This window comes from Perca flavescens, chromosome 2 (genome assembly GCF_004354835.1).
Source record: "Perca flavescens isolate YP-PL-M2 chromosome 2, PFLA_1.0, whole genome shotgun sequence".
NCBI lineage: Eukaryota > Metazoa > Chordata > Actinopteri > Perciformes > Percidae > Perca > Perca flavescens.
Window position 1 is genome coordinate 32,825,523 of NC_041332.1, and position 22,538 is coordinate 32,848,060.

Here is a 22,538-nt window from a genome sequence, read left to right on the forward strand (position 1 = left end):
TATTTGAATCTTCCAAAACACCGCAAAAACATTGAGACGGAGGCAGAATTGATGCTTGTGAAATTTAATAACAGAAATCCTTTTTTTGGTCCCTTCAACAACGTTAAACTGTTACAGCAACTTCTGGTGCGGTGATGCAGTAAAACGGTGTGACAGAGAGGGGGGGGGTGAACACATAAGTGACAAAGTTGTAAACAAAAAGTAAATCACAGTTTAATTTAAAAAGGACACTATTGAGTTAATTAAACCTTTTCTTTAACCGTAGAACAGTTGTGCAACATAACTGAATAAGCAAGATGAGGTCTCATACAGTTAAACAGAAAGAGGTAGAGACACAAAAACACATTTCAACCCCTCCCAGCTCACTACCGAATTTCACATTATTTCATGAACCAAAACTATGCAAAAGTGCATATTTTGACCGGTACAATAGCTTCTCACTGATGTAACCAAAACAGAGAAAGAGAGAAATATAGAGTAAAATATATTCACGAGTTAGTTGCCACTGCAGTACTCTGAGGGAGAGCTAGGTTTTGCTCAAAGTCACAAAAAGTTATCCATCCTTACTGCCAAAGTTAAATCTAGATATTTCATCTGAGCATTTTTTTTTTTTAGCCCATTTTTTAAACATTACCAATTCTAAATAATTAACTATTTCGAGGTGCTCATTCCTTAATCAAAGAGGTGTCCAGACAGTAAAACATTGCAGGAGAGACCTGAACCCTAACCGCCCTAATTAAAAACATTCGGATTGGCATTCAGACAGATTTTGGAGAGTTGGCAGGTGGAATCTCTCAGCTTTAAAAAGGCTTTTCGTACCAAGCCAAAACCAAGTCTGACAAAAAAAAAAAAAAAAAAAAAAAAAAAAAAAAGTATCAACACTGGCTAAAGAGGTTAACACTGAAACGGGACAGAAACTGATTAAATGGGCTTTTACCCATTCTTTGAACCTTTTCCCTGAACAAAAACCACAACAACCCTTCGACTTCAGCAGCGCCTCGGTCGTGCTAAACGTCCCGGCAGCCGACATTATTTGATGGCAAATTCAGCAGCCAGCAATCTTGTAAACACTTGAGAGAGGAAAACGGAGAAACCAACACACATCAGTAAGTAAAAACTCCTCTATGTGAGATGGGAGGGATGGGGAGATACGATGGCGATTCATTTTGGCACCGTGGCAAATACAAGCCATTGTAAAAGCCATTGCAGATTCCAGAGAGCCGCAGAGGGTCCTCTGTGTGTACGTCAGTCTGTGCAGGAGGCTGCCCAGAGCCCCCTTGGTGCTCCACAAACAGCCTACCGCCCCCCGCCCCCACCCTGACACATCTTTCCCCTAAAAACTCACAACCAATCACCTTGTCATTAAAAATCAAAAACTCAGGAGCGCTTACTGCTCCCCTCCAACTCTTCAAACTCAGGCAGTGGACATCACTACAGACACGGTGCTTTACGAGCAACAAGGTTAACTCTAAAAACCCTGAGCATTTAATGTGGCAACTGCAAGGGTGACGCCAACTCTAAGACCCCTAAAACATGGTGGAAATAAAAGACCGATCTTAAAGAATGTCTGTTCCTGTCTGCTCCTCCTGGGCTTACACCATGCATAAACTCATGTATGCACACCATGCATATTTCACGCCACCTACTCCGGTGTAAACCACACAGACAAAACACAGCTAAAAAGAACACGACACACCGGCTGCTGGTGAAAGCCGAACAATTAAAGTGCGGTATACATCTTAGTTCCTGCTGCCGGAGCGCACATCTGGCAAGAGTGTTAAAGAGCCACCCCCTTCCAGGCCTTCATTAGTGGCCCTGGAGAGAGACGAGCCGAAATCTTTGCAATAAATTAAGTCAAAGTACAACAAGAATAAAAAAATTCCTGAGAGCAGTGCTTGTCGCAATAGCAATCAAAAGTTTGCCATCGATGCTTTAACTGTTCAAAGACCGTTGGCTTCAGTTAACTAAGCCACGATATGAAAAGTTAACACTAATGTTAAGTCCCACCATTAAATTGCCATCAAATACACCACACATTAAGCCCAAACCCTTACACGGACTACCACATACTCCGCATAATATAAAAAGGAACTTAAAATACTGTCCTGAGGGTTACTAAACAGAGACAAAAGAGAAGAATATACCTAAAAGAGAAGCTACCTCTTTAGAATTCCTTAGTACTTTACCCATGAGAAGACTGAAAGAACGAAACCGTGTGGTGCTTAGCGGCCAGTTTGGTTGACAGGTCTATGGTTACCTACAAAGCAAATTCTCCCAAAATTTGAAAAGGAGCGTAAAAATTATTGAATGTAATAAATTAAATGCTCTGTTTTCAGGGATACAGCAAGGACGTATACTTCTGTTATTTGGCAGTTGTATAATCTGAGAATGTGGGTAACTACATTTCTTGGATTTAACACAAAACTTAGTTACTCATCCCCAGCATTTCTCCCATTACCCGATACATGTATACAGTGACAACTAACTCATCTTTAGACTCCGCATTCATTGTAAGCCAGCGAGTGTTCTTTGACACAACGTGGCTCTGAACTGAAGATGCAGAAATATAATTTAACTTCTATGGAGATGAAATCAAACACACGTTACAGTAGATGAATTTGGCAATTCAATTCAAAGAATTGCAGAAAATCTGCAAGAAGAAAAATCACAGCTTGGTGAACGTCATCGGAAAGAACACACCGATTGTGAAATAAGCAAACAAAGATGGCCGATGACCGATCAAGAAGAAAAGCAACAGACAGCCTGTTAAGGATGTAGACGGGACAACGCCAATGCTCCTCGGGGTGTGTGTGTGTGTGTGTGTGACTTCTGTGTAGTGTGTTCAGTGTAGCCGCTCAACTCTTGTATTTAGAGTTACACTATGTGTGAACTAGTATTGCTGTGCGTGTGTGTGTGTGTGTGTGTGTGTGTGTGTGTGTGTGTGTGTGTGTGTGAGAAACGGATCAGAGACCTGCTGTGAATGAGAAGTTGGCAGCTAGCTTAATTCTGCTGCGTGTGGCTCTTCTGCTGGGACTGTCCATGGACAAGGGGGTCTTCATGTCAGAGGGGGGCGGAGGTTTGGGGACTGCAGAGTCGTCTGTGCTGCCAGGCGGCCCAGGTGGGTCAGGTGTGCTGTCAGCGACCGCTGCAGCATCAGGTTCATCACTCACTGAAATCACACACACACACACACACACACACGTACAGACTGAGCTTACACCTAATGAAAGACAGGAAAGGTGCAAATGTAAGTGTGATGTACTCATTAAAATGTATTTTTGTTTCCAGGCGCTATTTGGTCGCAAAGACGGACGTAACCGATGCGGGCTATTTACAAACAGGGCGCACTTGGGTAAAACCGCAGATTGTCTGCCACATGAGTGAGAAGAGACAAGTTGCGCTTTCAATATGCGTTCGTGGGAGGGTCGTGGGGAAAGTGGGAGTTCCACCCAAAAAGGTGGGAGGATAAGCGCAAAGTGCGCCTAATTATATATTCCCTGGTATTTACAAAGACTGTCAGTAAGAGCGCGTCTCTATTCTGCGGGGGAAATTCTCCGCCTTTTAAAAGCAGGTCCAAACCAGCCGCAATCGAGTTTCCTCGTAGACCTTTATGCCGCTGGTGAAATGGCAACAGTAATTTGAGCAAGACGAAGACATAGGCGAGGCTGAAAATATTTTTAACACAAGAATCACACTTTGTCAGTGAACACAACATCATTTAGCGTTACAGATCAAGCAGACATGCAATATTAGAGTTACTGGAAGAAATCAAAGATGACATTGAATCACCCACTCAGCGTTCACATTCCATTCCAGCAGTTGTTAAACTCCTCGCTACATTACAAATATTGGCAGCAGGATCATTTCAAACAGTCATAGCATCAGCAGTGGGAATATCGCAGTCTGCACTCAGCCATATCATAGCACAAGTACCGCTTCGCTACAGCGCACTTTACGGTATAGTGGGCGGAGAAAGACGCTGATTGGCTGATGGGTGTCAGGGTTGATAAATACTACGCAAAATGTGGAAGCATAGCGTGCGCTATTACCGAACTCGCATAAACAGACGCAGCGCAAACTGCGCTAGTGTTAGTAAATCTAGCCCTATGTCTCTCCACCATATAACGCTCGCTCTCTCCAGTTGCTCTCTATGTCCCTCCACCATATAACGCTCTCTCTCCAGTCGCTCTCTATGTCTCTCCACCATATAACGCTCGCTCTCTCCAGTCTTTCTCTATCTCGCTCCACCATATGACGCTAGTACCATGTTTTCGGGGAGTTGCTGATGCATTAAAATGAATGCGCTGTCGATTCTACACATCTCAATTCTCCAGCGGCAACCACTAGACTGATTGTGGACGATTTGGGTCGGACTTGCGTTCATTTTTGTCAGTGTTTTAACCGCTTGAGGTTAGTTAGCCTACTGCTAATGTTTAGCGTCATCTCAGCCAAAACAAACAAACAAACAAACAAACAAACTGTTGTGCTGTTCTTTCTCTACTAATGCAGCATCTATTCAACAAATGAATAACTTTATAATGATAGAACCAACCTTTTTGCAGTCGATGCTTTAAACGCGCATCTGATGTCAGCCTTCTACGCACAGCATGTGCTCTCCGTGTCGAAAATAAACACGAGGCATCAGTCATAGTTTTTATTTCACCTCTAGAGGCCGCTATTGTAATGCCTGATGCCAGCAGAGCCTTCTCAGCTCTCGTGTACTGTGTAAGGAATGACAGCGTGCGCTTCTCAGCCGCTCCAGCAATGGACGCAACCAGGAAAAACTATCGGCATGGATTTTTGCCGATAACGATAGTTCCACCAATCAACTATCGGTGCCGATTAATCGGCAAAACCGATGAATCGGTCGACCTCTACCTAAAACCATACCCGGCCCATTAATTTAAGTCCTGGGACTAGATACCCATGTCATGTTGAGGTCATGCAAAGGGACACAAGATTAGGGGTGGGGGGAAAAAAATCGATACAGCATAGTATCGCAATATTTGCCGTTGCAATACTGTATCGATACACACACGTCAAGTATTGATCTTTTATTATATAAGTGATGGTCAGTCTGTCTGCTTGACAATCCTATTTTGTAGCAATAAAACTGAAGTGAGATGAACAAACAGAGAAATGTATCTTTTTAGATAAAACAGATGTTGACAAAGTTTTCTTTTGGAGACATAATTTGAAATTGGGAAAAATTTGAAGCTGAAAAAAAGGTAATAAATTGCAATATATCGCAGAATATTGCAATATCTTTAAAATCGCAATAATATCGTATGGTGACATAAGTATCGTGATATCGTATCGTGAGAGCTCTGGTGATTCCCACCCCTACACAAGATAACCGTTTTTTCCAGTTATCACTTGTACACATAACCAGTAAGTACGTAACGGCCCTGTTGCTTTCAGACCACTGCATCCTCAGTGCTGACATTGTGCTTTGTTGATCGTCCTCTGCATATTTGTGTCCGTCTGCGTGGTACAGAAGCTGCTCCAGCTCCGGCACAGATGCCAATCAAGCCCTGTGCCATTTTGTTTTGTGAATAATAATGCACATCATCATCTCCGTAATGCACGCATCATTTTCATTTCTGATTTCTCTGATGTCTCCAACTGTTCTCCGATTGTTGTTCTCACCCACTGCCTGCATCAAGTTCATTTTATCCGTGCCTGTGAATTTATATAAATATAATTTGTATTACATTACACAACTTTTACGGTACAGGACTCTGACGGTGGCCTTCAGCCAATATAACACTGCAAAAGACCCCCTCTAGAGCCAGTGTCTGGTTTGTCCGTTCTGGGCTACTGTAGAAACACAGCAGCGCAAAACGGCAGCCTGCGTGGAAGATGAACCACTCCCCATGTAGATCTGAAGGGCTCATTGTAAGCTAATGAAAAACACTGATAGTTTTAGGGGATTTTACACTAGGGTGGTGCCGATGGACGATCTCGTCCATCGTGATGCCGTCAGCCATCACGATGGACAGCCACCATCGTGATGCCACGCCCCCCACCCTTTCAGACACAATCACAACAACCATGGATTGCTGTTGTGGCCAACAACTGCAAACTTTATACATTGTTCATCTGCCATTTCATCACTAAATTCACTTCTGAGACTTTATGTGAGAAATCTATTATTATCTACTATGTAGAGTTCAAATATGGGCTGTTTTACGAAAATTGATTGAAGTTTGGTCTGACTGTGTCGGATTTCAGAAGCTCCACAGTCTGACGTGACAGCCGGGGTCGCCGGCATGCCGGTCGGCCTGTCCGCCTTCACAGACCCTGTGGTGAGCTGGCTGGAGCTCTACCAGGAGACTCTCGTACAAGAGGCATTTAGTTCCCTGATCGTTTGTTTAAATAACACAACACACATGCATTATAAGATTAACTGGAACCTGTGGTTTTTCAAAGTTATAATGCTCTACGAGAGATTGCAGGCATAACGTAATAAGCTTGCTGACCGGAAAAACACACACGCGAGAGAGCAGCAACCTTAGGAAATGACAGCGGCCGACATGAACACACATGCCTATTAACTCGATAATAAAGCCATAAAAGTAGGCTATCTTTCAACTCAGGACAGCGCCACTTCTCACAAATACAGATCGGAGATGAGAAGTTTAACTGACATGCAACCGCGATCAGCGCTCACACGCTCCACTTAGCACCAACTGCAATGTTTCATTTTAAACGAATGTAGCCTACTGGCAGTCTGGCACATGTGGATGCTCAGTATTTTCCGTGGGTGCTGCAGCCGCCGCTGCCGCCGCCGACATCATCGTCCATCGTGAGGTTTTACTGTAAACATCGTCACCAGCCAATTTAGGGGATATCCCCCAACCCTATTTTATACTAATAGTTATAAATTTACATTTCTGCAAAAAGATCCCCCCCTAAAGACAACAAATTAGGAACATTGAAACGGACCTGTTGGAATTTTCTCCTCAAAGTGAATCAGGTCCGTCTCCTGGAGGGGAACAGGGTGGAGCTGAGGTGACGGTAGGCAGGATGGTACAGGACCACACAGTAGGTCTACTGCTGACGTCAGACACAGCAGCTCCGATTCTACCGCTGAATCGCCACCTAGCAGGTAAAAGAACATCTTCATTTCTCTTTTATCTGAGAAAGACTGACAGCGCAGAGCCATCTTTAGAAACATGCGTTCATTCTAAGTCAAACATCCATTTTCCAGTTCCAACAGTTTTTATAATTTGAATTACTTCACTTTATTTATTTATTTTTTTTATTAACAAACCCACAAAGAAAAAGGAATTTCTGGAGCAGTCAATATAAATACTTGTGTAACCTATGTTACCTGGACTCTGGGTTCCAGATGTTGCGTTGCTAATCGGGCTGTCCCTCGGGCTCGCCGTGTTCTCTTCTGGCTGGGGGCTGTTGGGGATTGAAGGGCTTGCCCTTGCTAAACAAAACACAAACACACCCGCCACGTTATACAGCTTCCTTACACCGTTGTAGGTGGCATCTCACGACATCACTTCCCAAGTATTCCTAGGGAGCATCCAGAGATTAGACCATTGTCATAGAATCACTTCAGCCGGCAGCCATTATTTACAGTCTGTGTATATACCAATGATTGCAACTGATGAAGCATGCTATGCCATCACCTTCACCTTTCATATCGTTCTTCAAAACGATAATCCTCTTGTGACCATGCCCTTTGATCCAGACCACCTGATGATGACAGGTCACAAAACAAAACTAAATATGCAGATGATGCAGTGTTATGTTAAAACTATGGGCTGTCCAGGTCCTATACAAACAAATGAGAAAATTGATAACGAGCTCTGAAAAGAATCAAGTATAAGATTCAAGTAACACTGGCAGATCTCACACTTCTAATGTATCTATGGACAGTCGACATGGACAGTGACGTTCTACTACAGTAAAAGTACCTAATGAAGTTAATTCCCACCTGTGGAATGGCGCTGAGCAGCTCATCAGTGCTGGTGTATCCGTAGGAGCGTGGTTCAAGGCTGCAGCCTGTAAATTTGTTATAAGCCCCCTGGAACTCCGTCAGGAAAATCTGGTTGTAATGGTAGGTGTGGAGCAGGCCGCGTACGTTACGGGCAAACTGGTAGAGCCTGGTCAGCCTCACCCACTCCTCATCAACACCACTGGCAGTGTTGCCAGCTTTGTTGTTGTCATCGCTTTCTTCACTGTACAACTGTGAGAGAAGATGGCACACGAGTCAGTTCTGCCTCTGTGTAAACTATGTAATAAAAATGTAGTCCGTGAGTAGAGAGTAAAAAGACCCTGACTGTAGGACAGGAAAATGTAGAAAGCTTGATGGAGTTTTAAGAAGATAAAAAGACAAACCTCCACAAGGTAGGGCAGGCTCTTGAGTAACTCGCTGAGGGACAGGAACCCATATTCACATGGGTTGAGAGGGGCTCCGTGGACAGTCAGGTAATGCTGGCTCAGCTCATCCACTTTGAAACCCCTGGTTACGTGCTCGTCCTCTTGGGACATGAGCAGAGCAAGTAGCTGGGAGGTCAGTGAACGCAAAGACTTCCTATTGATCAACTGCACCTCCCGACCCCCCGAGCCATCCACCACCTTGAAATCGAAAGAAAGCGGCTGCTGGTTTACTGGTATTTTAACTAGTGATTTTGAAGAAAACTGTCTTACCAAGTGAGGACAGTGCTAGGATTAGTCACCATCAACAGCAAAGTAAAGTGTCTGTAAGTTGCTCTATGTCACTCAAAAGAAAACAGTTTCCAGGATGTTAGAGTTGATTTAAACCCTAAATAATATACATTTGTTGTGGGGTAGTTGGACAAAATTATGTTTTAATGAGTTCTGAGGTATTCATCAAGTTTTTTTTTTAGGAAAAAAGAAAAAAAAGATTGTTTGACCAGTTTACCTTGTGATCATATGTGTGAGCTGCAGGTAAATTGTATGTTGATCATCAACTATAATCTACTGTGGTATACTAAGACTTTCCTTTCTCTTTTTGTCTTTTATTCCTGGAACCAAAGAATAGATGTGAATTTGTTGTCGAGTCTGGCAATTCTATGTCAAATTGTGGAAAAGAGTACTTCTCCTCAATGGGCATTGTCTGCAATAGATGGACAGGCTCATTAATCAGCTAGTTAGACTTGGCAAAGGAGCTGTAGTGTTGAGTGGTGCAAAACAAGGAATATTTGTTTTACTGGATGCCAGAGGAGAATCAGATCCAAAAGCAGAGAAGAGAATTTATAACGACACAAAGGCTCTTGTGACAACAAAAAGGATATCAACTCTATATGAAGTAGGGGTGACACGGTTCTCCAAATTTATGATTAGACTTCTAAAAAACTTTTTTTAGCACTGACGGCTATGCCAGTTAAGACTTTCAGGTCTCGATTTGTAAAGAACAGAGAACTGGTTTTAAGCCCCGACAACTGACATTTACATTTTGAAATGATTCTTTAAAAAGATAAGCTACATGGTTATATAATACCTTGTTTTGTTTTTTTTATTTGTAATGGTCCACACCAAGGCCAAATGGGTCAAATTTAAATAATGCATTTAAAATATAAAAAAAAAAAAAAAAAAAAAAAATAAAAAGCTGAGAACAAACTGTTAAACACAAAAACTAAAAAGATGAGCCACTAGATGGCAGAAAGGTACTTTACAACAACAACTTGAGTTTCCTTACCCGCAAAAAGCCACCAGATCCTGGTGCGGTTGTTGTAAAGTACCCTTCTGCCATCAAGTAGGCAGGGGTGGATACTAGGAAAATTGCTGATTCTGCTTTGATCGATTTAGCATTGAAACACAACAACTAACACTTAGCTGTCTTTACCTTGACAACATGGCAGAGTTTGGCAAGCAGAGCCGGCAGGGAGCTGGCATCATAGCCCTGCAGGCGTAGACCATAACCAAAGGTCTTGCTGTACTCCGTGAGCAGCTGGCACACAGGAAGGCTGGAGTTTTTCTGAGCCCGAAGCAGCTTGACCAGCTGAGCGGCCAGCGCCTTGATACGCTCCACTTCTGTCAGAGTCAGCACTTTCTCTTCACCACACTCCAACACCTGACAAAGGTACAGCGGGTAAACAAGTGTTCAAGTAGAGACAAAGGAAGAGGTGTGTATGCTTGATCAAAAGGTGGACTCAATATAGGACTCATATGGGTACAGCCTAGAAGAGCCAGATCTGACCCAGAAGCTATTCTGTGTAAATGACAGTAAGAGGAGCAAATACCAGGGGCGCTGCCTAATGGTGATCAGGTAGTAGCAGGTAATTTTGAATTAGCAGTTCAAAGAAGCAAATGGAAATGTATAACTGAGATACACCGTAACGGTCACTGTCTTAAGATAATATCCTGATCATTGCTAGGATTTCTCTTGGCTGCACAACACAGAAGGACCATCATTGCACACCAGAAAACACACTTTTGATTCCTCATAGTTGAGGGTTGGAGCACCAAGGAACACAAGTCTTCCTAACTCACCATCAGTATGTTGGGGATTGCCTCGAAGAGCTCCATGAGCTTGGTGAAGCCGTAGTAGCTGAGTTTGCACTGACGACCGAAGTGATGGTGGTAGGTGGGTATGAACTTGCTGAAGGCCATTCGGCAGTGAGGCTGGTGACGAAGAAGGTCCACCACCTCCTTCCCAAACTGCCTAGTGCGCTCCATTTCCTCCATGGTACGCTCTGTGGGCAAATAAAGAGGGAATTCAGGGAAATTGCATCAATGACATTGTATGACATTCTAATTATCAGTTTCTTCATAGAGATTTGGAAACATCACTACACACAACTTCCAAATTCATCTTTTTTTTTTTTTATTAACAAGTTTAAAAAAGGACCTCTCTTTGGAACTGAGATGACGGTGTCCGTGTCCTGATGTGTAATAGTGATGGTGGTGTCGGGGATCTCTATCAGCAGGTCCATCAAGTCACATATGCCATAATCGATTACCCTCCAGTCTCTGGATAAGCACCTGTAAGAATACATTACAAACACTCACGACACGGATGATATCCATACTTATATTTAACTCTTTTCTCCGACTGGTAGGGGAATAGGGGGACTTCACAGACAAACCCACAGGCAAATTCTTAGCATTTATCTGGCAATGTAAAGACACCATCTACAGCTCCAAGCAATGTTGACTGACCAATGGTATGCCTGCATGAAGTCCTTGATCGCAACTTGTTTGCTGGCTTGAAATTTAAGCAGTTTGAGCAGGTCTTGGGTAAAGCGCTTCACTTGAGCACGATGAGTCAGGGTCAGTAAACGCTTGGTACCCATACCCAAGATCTGCAGGTAAAGAAAGTTAGAATAAAAACATGATATGTAGAATACAAACAAACAAAAAGTACAAGATCCTCATTGACCTCAATACCTGCAGGACATGTGGCACAGCCTCCAGAAGCTCCAGCAGCTTGGAGTAGCCATAGTCAGAGACACGGCACTGCTTGGCAAAGTGATGGTGGTAGGATGGTATGAATTTGTTCATTGGCATGATGCAAGAAGGCTGACTCTTCAACAGGTCAATAACCTCTCGGCTGAATTGGATGAGCTGTGGGTTGCCAACTGGACTCTTGCAGCGCTGAATCCACGTTTCTGCATGTAAATGTAAATTTTTTTTTATATCTTTAATAGGTATATCTGGCTGGTAATGACAGCACTATGTAGGTACAGCATTGTAGGAAGCTCAACAACCACCATCAAAAAGGTTGAGATTTTGAATGTTCCTACCAGAGTTTGGTGCTGGTGGTTTGTTGTGGATCCACTTGATGATTTTGAAGCCGTTCTGAGCTGTGACTATTGTGATACTGGGAACACATGTAATGAGATGCTCCAGAGGAATGCCACCCTCCAGTGTCTCGTTGCCCAGCTGCAGGGGGCTGAATTTCGCTGCATAGCAGTCTGGAAAACTAAATGGAAAACATTCTACATTATTGACTTCATAATGTATGAAAATACGCTCCGTTTGATAAAAAATAAATAAAAGTGAATACATGAACTAAAGAGCTGGTTTTCACCTGAGTAATGGAAGAGTCCCTTCATGTGACTGCAACAGACTGTGGACCTCAGATGCTAAGGTGCTCAGAGACATCACAACAAAAGGTATTGTATAGGAGTCAGGGTCAAAGTCAGCCTCACTGAAAAAAGAAGACATAAGAGATAGATAGGACACACAATCAGTGATTGAAACAGTGGGGACAGTCAGCTGAAGTTGTACAATTCAGAAATCGGTGCTTGTGAGAATTAAGGTTGATGAAGACAGGTCAAGGTGCTCCAGAGGTGGCCAACAATACAGGCCTACTATTAAACTGGCTTGATACCAGGTTTTAATACATAAATCAAATTGTTAAAAAAAAAAAAAAAAAAAAAATGATCACAACAAAACAAGTTTCATTAGAAGGTCAAATCAGTGCGTATTATTACATATTTTCATGATATAAGCATTTAAATCAAAATTTTATATACACTACGGGCATTTCATGCAAAAATTAACCTGAAGTCCTGCTGTGTGTAGTGCTCTCTGCAGACCGGTTCATGGTACTCCAGCTCCTCAAACACTACGGGGCTGCCGCTAGCAGAGGAGGAGCCCTCCTGGGACTGGGAAGATCCCAGTGGACTCTGACGTATTTGGCTGCTGGACAGTAGGCACACAAGTCTTGAGCCTCCCTGTTCCCGCACTGCCACCACCTCTGGTAGCCTGTACAGATCCCCAACCACGAGCTTACGCGAATATCTGGAGAGAGAAAAAAGGAGCATATAGTTTTACTACTTGTAAATGCATCAATTATTTTGGAATTGCTATACTCCCAAGTACAAAAAAAAAAAAGTAAAGTTGTTCATGTTTGAAAGCCATGAGTTGAGACCAAGCCACTTACTTCTTCTCATAGATCTCCGTAAACTTGAAGAGGGGAAGGCAATTTGCAGGCGCATCCTGAAGAATGCTGATGATCTCTGTGCTGTATAATGAAAAAAGCTTTACCACCACAATCCAAAACAGTTGAAGAAAATATATATATCCGTATACTATATCGGAAAGTTCCATGAACCCCCAACTCAACTACGCTTGACTGTACCTGAGCATGACAAGGGATTTGCTGCTACCACCAGTGATCAGAGACACCTGAATGCGCTTGCCTCCGATCTTATAACGGTGCAGGCCACTGACAGCACTTATGGCCTGCTGCAGGGAAAACATCTGGATTGTGGCCTTCAACTGATAGTCCGTGTGGGGACTAAGCTCCACAGCTTTCACCTAGACAAAACAAGTCACAGCACAAGAAGATGTTTTGAGACGAGTGAATCTCGCTTCAAGCAGAAATCGGCAAGCAAACATTCCACCTTAAGAGACCGTTATTTTGGACTTGGATGTTAAAGTGCTCATATTATGCTCATTTTCACGTTCATAATTGTATTTAGAAGTTATATTAGAATAGGTTTACAAAAAACACCATATTTTTGTTGTACTGCACATTGCTGCAGCTCCTCTTTGTTGTTGCTGTTGTGTTTTAGCTACAGAGTGAGACATCTCACTTCTATTCCATCTTTGTTGGGAGTCGCACATGCGCAGTAGCTAGGTAAGGACTACTAGCCAGTCAGAAGCACAGTATGAGGGCGTGCCATGCTAGCAGCTAGGCAAACAATAACGTGTGTTACAAAGGGACGAGCTTTTGTCACGGAAGTAAAGGCTGGACTACAACAGAACAGTTTGTGAACAGTGTTTTCTGTTGGAGATGCTAAGTCCCGTTGGGGTGAACTTTGGGCTTTGTCACTTTGTAAACCTATAACATGCACAAAAAAAAGATATAAAACGCAATAAAGGAAAAGGGAAAAAGTATAATATGAGGACTTTAAGAGGATACAGGTGCATTTGATCAATACATTTCTCAGCACAATAACGTAACTGGGGTATGCCTTACCCGCCCATAACGGGAGAAGGTATCATGCAGTGTCTGCTGCAGATCCTTGCGGGACATTCTGTAGTCCAGGTTGGCCACCTGGACCTCTGCCCCATCTGAGAAAGGCTCAGGAGGACCTTCCGGACACATGCTACAAGGGGCAGCCAGGAGGGGCGAGGACCGGCTGGACAGGCAGGGCGACACACTCCTGTTAGAAGGGGGGAGGAGACAACATTAAAATAGTAACTAACATATCATTTAATGTTATGACATTCCAGTGTTTCCCACAGATTAGGAAGCAACTTGTGGCGTTGGGTGTCACCCCATGTCACGGGGTGGGGGGGTGCTCTGTTTCAGACTGATACCTCCGGTTCAGGGTGGTCCTCATCCTCAACACGTGCCTTTTTCAGCCGCGGAAAATACTTTTCACTACTCATCTTGATTGAAGCAGCAAACATTCAGTATAAGAGTAAAAAATGACATAACATCATTTATAATACGTTTATTTGATTCGCAGCTGCTACATATAGCGTTTTGACCTCGACAACCCAACTGCATTTTACCGCAAACTTGCTACTAGTTAACTTTCTAAAGCAGGTACAATCGCTTGTTTGCTAAGAGTCGAGTCGGTGATTGTGAATGTGGGATTGTGTAAAGGTGTTCACGAGATAGATACCAACCTTTCATGAACTTGTGAATTTCGCCAGCCGTCTTCTCTCCTTTATGGAGACAGACGCTGTGTGCACAGTGGGATCGATGGTGTTTTAAGCCTCCAACGTCGCCTTACAGGCACCAACCCTCACCGTAACCTTAAACATAACCATTGCCGCGGTGCCTGGAAGGTGACATTTGGGGACTTAATAAAACCCAACATCGCACAGTGGGAGGAGCTGTGTGTGTGTGAGACACAAGTAACAGACGGAGGAGAGCAGGAAATATATATATATATATATATATATATATATATACACACACACACAATAGTCTATGTGTGGGAAACACTGACATTCTGGAGAATTTGTATGCATCATGAGCAGTATGTCAGCTCCGTAACGCTCTACGTTAACTTCTCAAATATTGACTTAAAACTCAATATATCACCTGGATGACCAGGAGCCCTGGGACAGGATGAGGGGACTGAAGCTCCTGTGCAGGTTCAACTTGCTGAAAGCTGAGGGAATGCTAATCTGGAACTCCCCTGAGCCTTTGTCCCCTTGTTCTACAGGGGATTCAGTCACACTGCGAGGGTAGGAGCCATCTCGTCTACATGGAAAGATGGAAAAAAGGGGACACATGTAAGGGAAACATCCTTTGCAGTGCAAGGCTTTGTAAACGTTTTCATTTTCTTGTTTTAGTTAAAGGATACAATTCTAGCCAACAAAAAATGATTTGGTGCTCGATTGTCTAGAAAATAAAATGAGATATACTGCTCCCACTAGCAGATATTTTAAGTTAACGTTAGCACTTGAACACCTTTGAAAAAAAAAAAAAAAAAAAAAAAAAAAAAAAAAAAAAAAAAAGTATATGGAGCAAGTTATCAAGGAGCTTTCATCTGGTTATTAAATGTCATTGTTCTCAGTCTAATATCCCTTTTCCCTGTGTGTACCTCCTTCTGTACATAGATTCTCCAGTAAGGCCAGGCTTGGACAGCTGCTCCAGAGCTCCTGTCTCCCCATTACTGTGAGGGGAAGAGGAAGCAGCACGGCCTTTCTCCAGGTGGTGGAAGCCCATTCTGGTCTTGCCCTCCAAACTACCCAGCTCCTGGATCAGACAGAGAGCAGAGGTCAATACTGTAGATGTTGACTGGGTGGATACTGTTGATGTGTTCATGAAATGAACTAGCTTGACTCTAAAACACAGCAGTATTCACCAGCTGAATATTAGAATTTATTCAGGGCAGCTATGGAGACAACTTTACAACTAACAAATTTATGATTTTGTAATTGACAAATACATTGGACCCATAGTACACAGCTAATGACACAGCCATGAGAATGTGCTTTACCTATTAACGTTTTTGATCATCATGAACCAGACCTATGATAAGAAGGTCACTACAGTTCTCCCATAGTGCTGTTTGTGTTATTAGACATTTGGACCTCTAAATTTCTCTTTACTGTCCCAACTCTGACAAAACTTAAAATTACCATCCCTAGTTTAAGTCTATACAGTAATCCATTCATGTGTCACTTTTCTCTAGTCTTCCACACTAGTCTGGTGGTTATAATCAAAAAAAAAAAAAAAGACAAGCCAGTCATTCTAGCCACCAGAGGTCAGTTTTATCAGAGTGGAAAACTGCATGGGCCAACCAAATTAACAAGAGGCATGGCGCAGACTTTGGACAAAACACAAACATTGGCTTCTCACATGAAGCAGTATATCAGCACTGATATACTGGACAGTCAGAAAAAAAAGCACACAAGCTTTAGGCTAATTCATGCATTAGTATGATGAATGACCAATGAACATGCAGGACAGGGGATACATGAAGCACTAACAACAACAACAACAACAACAACAACTAATACATGCTAGCACAGGCAGGCAAATGAAGCTTAGCAAGCAGCTAAAAGCGGTTAGTCAAAGCAGCAATTAGAGGGACACTGGGGAGGTGATTTACATAGCAGCCCAGACAAGGATAGAGGGGCAACGGAGGTTAAGGGGAAGCAGGCACCGGCGAGTCTGCTGACCTGATGGGGCTTGGCTGGAGCACCACCGGGAGGCCCACTGCACCCTCTCCTGGGGCTGTAGGGCCTTTCGGGCACTGGGCCAGGGGCGTGGCACGGGCGGGTTGCTCGCCGTTGCCTCCTGGGTGACCTGGGCTTCTCCAGGTGCAGAAAGGAAGAGGATATGGATGGGGGAGAGCCGAACATTGAATCCTGGCTTTGATACGTGTGGGGCAGAGTCTGAGGCAAGTGATGGGACCGAGACTGAAGCTCAAGCTCAGGACTTGCATCGTCTCGGGGCCGTGGGGAGAAGGAAAGTCTGATTTGGTGGCCAAACACATCCTCATTCTCCATTCGCTTGCGGGCACGCGCAGCTGCCTCAGTGCTGCCAAAACGGAGGACTGCTGTGCCCTGGGCCATGCCCAGCACCTTGCCACCACAGTTGTCTGACAGGCGGCGCAGCCTGAGCTTCACAGCGTTCCGCAGGCTCTTGTCACAGTTGACAGGGAGGTTGTGCACATAGAGGAGGTTGAAACTGGGCTGAGGGAGGGAAGAGACAGCGCGCCTGTCTGGTTTGTATAATTTACACTTAAAAAAAAATTAAAGCAGTGGTCTTCCTTGTAGTTGAAAAACAATTTGAAGAATGGCTGTGAGTGGTATAGATTAGAAAAATACTGTAATTTATATATCAAGACCCCTGAAAGAAAATTGCGTAAGTAAATAATTGTGAAGATTATCTAATTTACATTCCAACGGACTCTCTGCCCACTTGGCAAATCCACAATTTCCTCGGTAACTTTTGCCAGCACCTACTTACCTCATTTAATAAAGAGTAGATCAGCAAAGTATTTTTTAAGACCTAATGAAGCATTTGTGACACCTACCTGTGCTTTGACAAGCATACGTGGTGGCAGATCAGCGGTGATCTCCTGGAAGGCCACATGGCGGTGGGCGTGCTGCAGTAGGGCTGAAGATGTATGGCTGCCATGGACCAGGATTACCTGGAAGCCATGGCGATGGCGCAGGTCACTCAGCTCACTTGCAAAGTTCACATCCGCTATTAAAAATGAATAGAGAACACGTGTTAAATCACAAAAACCCTTGTGGAGTCAAGGCTGTAGTAGATTATAGTGGATCTGAGCTGAACTCACAGGATACTAATACAACAGTCGCAGGTGCAGTGTGGGTCTCAGCAAAGCGTCGTAGGCTCTGGCGAAGCTTGTCATCTGCAGCATTCTTGGCTGTGGCGTTGATATGTGCAACAGTAACCTGATGAAGCAACATTATGTATAGATAGCTTTAGATAGTCTTTTTTGGGGAATTACTTGGACATGTTCATGTTATTTTATGGAGGTTAATGTCTGAAGTGGAAATACCTTTAACAATAACATGAAAGAGGCTATTTAATTGTATTTTTCTGAAGGCTCCATTGTGCAGTATCCAATTTGGCGCAAAATAAATATAAATATTATGAGAATGCCTCATGAAAGCTTAGTCTACTATTCATGGTACATTTACTCCCGTTTTTTCTCCACATGACCAACTCTCCCCATCATAAAACTGTAGCTCAACGGCATTCATTTAGTATGTAAATGTCACTCATTTGTAATAGCGTAACCTTGAAAATGCATGAAATGTGTTGGTACCTGGCAGTTGTTGAGCTCTTGGATGACAGCTTTACTCTCCTTGCTGATATCACAGACGCAAATGAACTCTGCCTCACGGTGGCCCTGAAAGAAATGGCTGCGAATACGCTGGACCACAGCTCCAGCAGAGCGCCCGCTGGGCACGCTGCAGTTTTCAATGTCCCAGAAGACACCCACCGGAGGGATGTTCTCAGAACCACCATTCTCTGGCGAACCTAGCAGACAGTTAGCAAACAATCATTCTAAACGTCTTAACGGCTTAATCTTAATTGTATTGTTACAGTCAATTTGGATGAAAGAACATTTCCTATCCACTTCACTCAAATTCCAAAGAGCTTGCCATTTCAAAACAGTCCAATCAAGACCCACAAGACCAATCGGACATAAAATTCCAATAACTGTGTATATGCAGGAATTCTGTATTGTATAGTAAGAGTCCACTAACCATACTTCTGGCCGGTCTTGCCAAGGCTGGCCGATGGCATGAGCATCATGCCATCAGAGGAGGTGCCACAGCCATTGCAAATGGGGATAGGGATAGGAGCAGTCTGGGTAATAGGAACATTGGGCCACACCTTGTCCGACTCTGACGCCAGACCATTCATGGGCTGCAAATGGGTACAAATCAATACAACTGTCAGGGAAAACCCAAATAAAACAGACAACAGCAAGCAATACTAAACTAAATGCAATTTTATAAACAGTACAAAATCAGTCTGAGGTCACCCGTGTATATAAAATGAAGTTACCTAGAGGGATCTCCATGGCACACATATACAAAAGACCAGAGTGATTGAAGTGAACTCGACCAACCTTCAACAGGCAATCCTGGCAGTAGTGTGCTCCCTTCACACAAACTGTGCGTTCTACATTTAGGTGCAAAGGATTAGAGCAGAATTGTGCTGAGGTGGTTGTAGTGGTGATAGTGGTGGTGGTTGGGTGATCACCAAGTGTGCTTCTCTGGGATCTTCTGGCTGATGGGCAGCAGTCCACACCACAGGTGTAGAAGCCAGAAGGGGCCAGGCAGGAGCCATGCAAGGGAGCGGGTAAAGAGGAAACACAGGGGAGAGAGGAAGCCAGAGGTGCTGAGGAGGGAAACGAGCTGGGTTGACTGTATGGAAGAGGTACAGCTGGGTAGGTGTGGAGAAGCCCTGAGCAGCAGGAGAGGTAGGGGTGTGATGAAACAGGCTGAGATGTAGCAACAGAAGAGGGCAGCTGGGGTTTGCTACCAATAGTGGGCAAAGGACCAAGAACGTCACCTCCACTTCCACAGCTCATGTGATGTTTATACTGATGAACAGATGAGGCTACAGAGCAGGCTACAGAGCAAGGGCCCAACCTACTAATACTGCTACTGCTGATGGGTGTTCCCAGAGAGCCTGGGGCCATATAGAGTGAGACAACACCAGCGATGCTGCTACTGCTACCAACAACACCTCCATTACCCAATAACCCGTAGCCATCTGTGCTGCAATAGTCACAGTGTGTGTAAATGCTTACTTTGGGGCTAGTCCCCTCTTGTTGCTGCTGCTGTGGTGGTGGTTGTTGTTGATGGGAGTCATGTGTAAGCTGAGGAGGAGGCAAGCAGGGAGGAGGCATAGGGAGAGTGGCCAGAGAGAAGGGCTGGGATGATTGGGAAGAGGAAGTATGGAGTGGAGGAGGAGGAGGAGGGACATCTTTCAGTTCCAACACGGCCTTTCTGCTGTCCATGTAATTGTTCTGGAACATAAAAGCACCAGCAGATTAGTTCCCATTAAGAAACAATGTTTTGTGGATTATTATTTATTATGATCACTTGCTAACGCTTTATGCAAAAGGCAAACATTTCATCTAAATAACCTGAATGAGTGAGCAATGGTATTAACAGCACCCTCAAAGCAGTAGATAACTGCACTGTTACTGACCAGTATTTAACAAATTTCACATGGCTTGTCATGGCTAATAGAAAAAAGGTATTGGAATATCTCTGCCAACACAAAAGCGGTCAGATTTAACGTCAAACTTGCAACCTCATATGCCAACCACACCATTTATCTATGTTCTCATGCATGTGAAGAGTGCAGAAAGCACCATTTTTAAAAGACGTGTTCAGCTTACAAATCATTTGGTAGCTCCAATGTAAAATACAGTCACTGAGGTTCAGAATTTACCTTTTCACTGCATTCCTGTTACTTTTAGATAGAGTGTTATCTGATGCATAATGATAAGTGCATTTTTCAATGCTTTGTCACTGGTTGAGTTACAAATGCTGCAAGAGAGTTGCAATTAATTTTAAGGTAATGTAGATGTTAAATGTGAGATAAATTCCCTATGATTGTGGCCCAGAGTGCTGCTCTAATAATGGGGCTGAATTGTCCTTTTTGTTAAGAGTAATGCAAATTGATTCAGCTTCCTTCACTCTCCCCTACATGCCTGCATACCGATACCTGAACTGTACACATATTAATACCTACTTTATCTGTGTGATGAGCGGAGGTTGTCTCATTGGTGGGGAAGCAGTCTTTAAGTTTCCATAGCAGGGTTGAGGCCTCTGTTTTGGGGTGACTAAGCCATGGGAAGGGTCTAGAGCTGCATATGGCTCTCTCCTTTTCCAGTCCTTCCATTATATAACCCGGAGAAGACTTTCATCATACTTAATCTCTCTTCTCTCTCATGCTTTCCTGTTAAGAGAAAATGAAAGTTTAAAGTGCACACTAAAACCTTTGTGTTAAGTCCTCCTTACCAATTTATATGATAGCACAGGTCTGTTCGTGCATTTGACTCCACACATCTTGTTAACGCCAGTTTAAAATCAAGAAAGGGGTCAGGTCTGTGTATTTAAGTTTAACTTTGTTACACACTTATGGACTGTTTATCTGAAGCTAAATAACGCAACCGTTGCGTTTCCCCAAAGCGAATCTTGTAAACCAACCGATGTTAAATTAGCAAACGTTACAAGCTAGCTAGCTCACGTCAACGCCGTTTCTTTGGATGTATTGGTTGTTGTTGTTTTTTACGGCGGAATCAGCTAGTTAACTAGCTAGCTAGACTGCTAGCTACCGTTAAAGGTTTGACTGGCGCTAGCGTTAGACTCAAGCTAACAACAGGAACAATTTGTTAGCTTGTTTAACAGACACATAACGATAGCTGTTCCCGCCCACATGCTACCGTTCATTGTCTTAACAGTGTAAATTAATATTATTTGGTTAACTTAATGGCGAGAAATGTCCTAAATAGTTTACTTGATACCTGAGAAAATCGTCTTTCACATCGTCCTCAAAGGACTGTTGTTCCTCCGATATGCCTCCAAACACCCGCACCTTTTTGTAACCTACTTTTGCCAGAAAGCACGCACAGCTGTCGCAAATGTTGTTGTTATATCTGCTGATCGAGACATGTGATTGTGATAATACCACGTACACGTCTAAAATGAGATAGTTTTTTTGTTTAATTAAGGCCTAGTTGTAAGATAATAAAAAACATATATTTCTTTCTTTTCTTTTTTTAACAAAATGTATTTAGTTTATTTTACAATTTTAATTTAAATCTTGAAATAATTATTTTTGGGTGCATACATTTGGTACATTAAATTGGCATTTTATATTGGGCAACAAAATGTGGAAGTAATAGAAGATCATGCATTTTATCAATAATATATCTATCTATAGACATATATTCCTAGAATATGATAAAACTGATTATTGGACCTTTCCTATTATTTCATGTATGACTATTAAGTGAAGATGGACACTTACATTTTCTTAAGTATGTACTTCTCAGTCACTTTACTGAACAAGATTTAATTAAATCTATTGCATGTCATCATTTCTTTTTTTTGGGGGGATCAATTTTTTATTATTTTTTAGCACCATTTATCATACAGACATACAAAACATATTCCACAATGCGTGCCAGGTAATGTCAAGTGGTGCATAGAACAGATGAACACATATTGAACAAGTACAAAAACCCTCTCCCACCCTCTGCGGTCTCGAGGAAAACAAAAGAAACAACCAAACAGAAATCACACCTTGCCTAGTCGCTCTCCTCTAGTTCTTGTGGTGTTGAGGTCATTAGGTCTGATATTTGTGCTGCTGCCCTTTCCCATAGGCTGATAGTTGATGGTTTGGCTTTGTTAATCCTTGCTGTAGAGAGCTCAAGCATAACTCTTGCATTTATTTTGAAAAATAAAATTAATACAACTTCATGGTTGTAAAAAGTAGCATCATTTGCCTCCAAATAAACAGTCTTGGTATTGAATAATTGCCTTCCCTTTTTCTGAACTGGAATTTTTGCCATTTTTGCTATGTCCTTATAGTAGTATTCATTTAAGTGAAGAGTAAGGACATTTAC

At 43.0% G+C, this 22,538-nt stretch overlaps 1 protein-coding gene across 4 annotated transcripts; it reads right to left on the bottom strand.

Annotated features, from left to right (window-relative positions):
* Positions 1–48: 48 nt before the first annotated feature.
* marf1 (meiosis regulator and mRNA stability factor 1) lies at positions 49–21,520 on the bottom strand. 4 transcript variants are annotated; one of them, XM_028596634.1, is made up of 27 exons: positions 21,435–21,520; positions 20,660–20,866; positions 19,707–19,925; positions 18,652–18,814; positions 18,207–18,421; positions 17,712–17,829; positions 17,445–17,617; positions 16,585–17,100; positions 15,501–15,655; positions 14,996–15,157; positions 13,916–14,102; positions 13,073–13,251; positions 12,875–12,955; positions 12,493–12,732; positions 12,017–12,136; positions 11,730–11,908; positions 11,374–11,594; positions 11,146–11,288; positions 10,835–10,968; positions 10,477–10,679; positions 9,830–10,057; positions 8,359–8,598; positions 7,955–8,206; positions 7,647–7,713; positions 7,337–7,441; positions 6,949–7,104; positions 49–3,169 (listed from the first exon to the last, which is right to left on the bottom strand). In XM_028596634.1, exons 2-27 carry the CDS (start codon positions 20,807–20,809, stop codon positions 2,964–2,966), a joined length of 4,812 nt encoding a protein of 1,603 aa, XP_028452435.1. In that variant the 5' UTR covers positions 20,810–20,866; positions 21,435–21,520; the 3' UTR covers positions 49–2,963. The 4 variants fall into 4 exon arrangements, with proteins under 4 accessions (XP_028452435.1, XP_028452416.1, XP_028452409.1 ...); XM_028596615.1 differs by having other exon boundaries at positions 7,653–7,713; positions 19,020–19,925; XM_028596608.1 differs by having other exon boundaries at positions 19,020–19,925.
* Positions 21,521–22,538: the final 1,018 nt, after the last annotated feature.

Excerpts from the sequence above, each read along its gene's own strand:
- marf1 (XM_028596608.1), bottom strand. The coding sequence starts at position 20,809 with ATGGAAGGACTGGAAAAGGAGAGAGCCATATGCAGCTCTAGACCCTTC. Across the intron at positions 12,137-12,492 it reads TACACACAGCAGGACTTCAG|TGAGGCTGACTTTGACCCTG; the intron begins GTTAATTTTTGC and ends TTCTTTTTTCAG. Across the intron at positions 8,207-8,358 it reads GCCTGCCCTACCTTGTGGAG|TTGTACAGTGAAGAAAGCGA; the intron begins GTTTGTCTTTTT and ends CTTCTCTCACAG.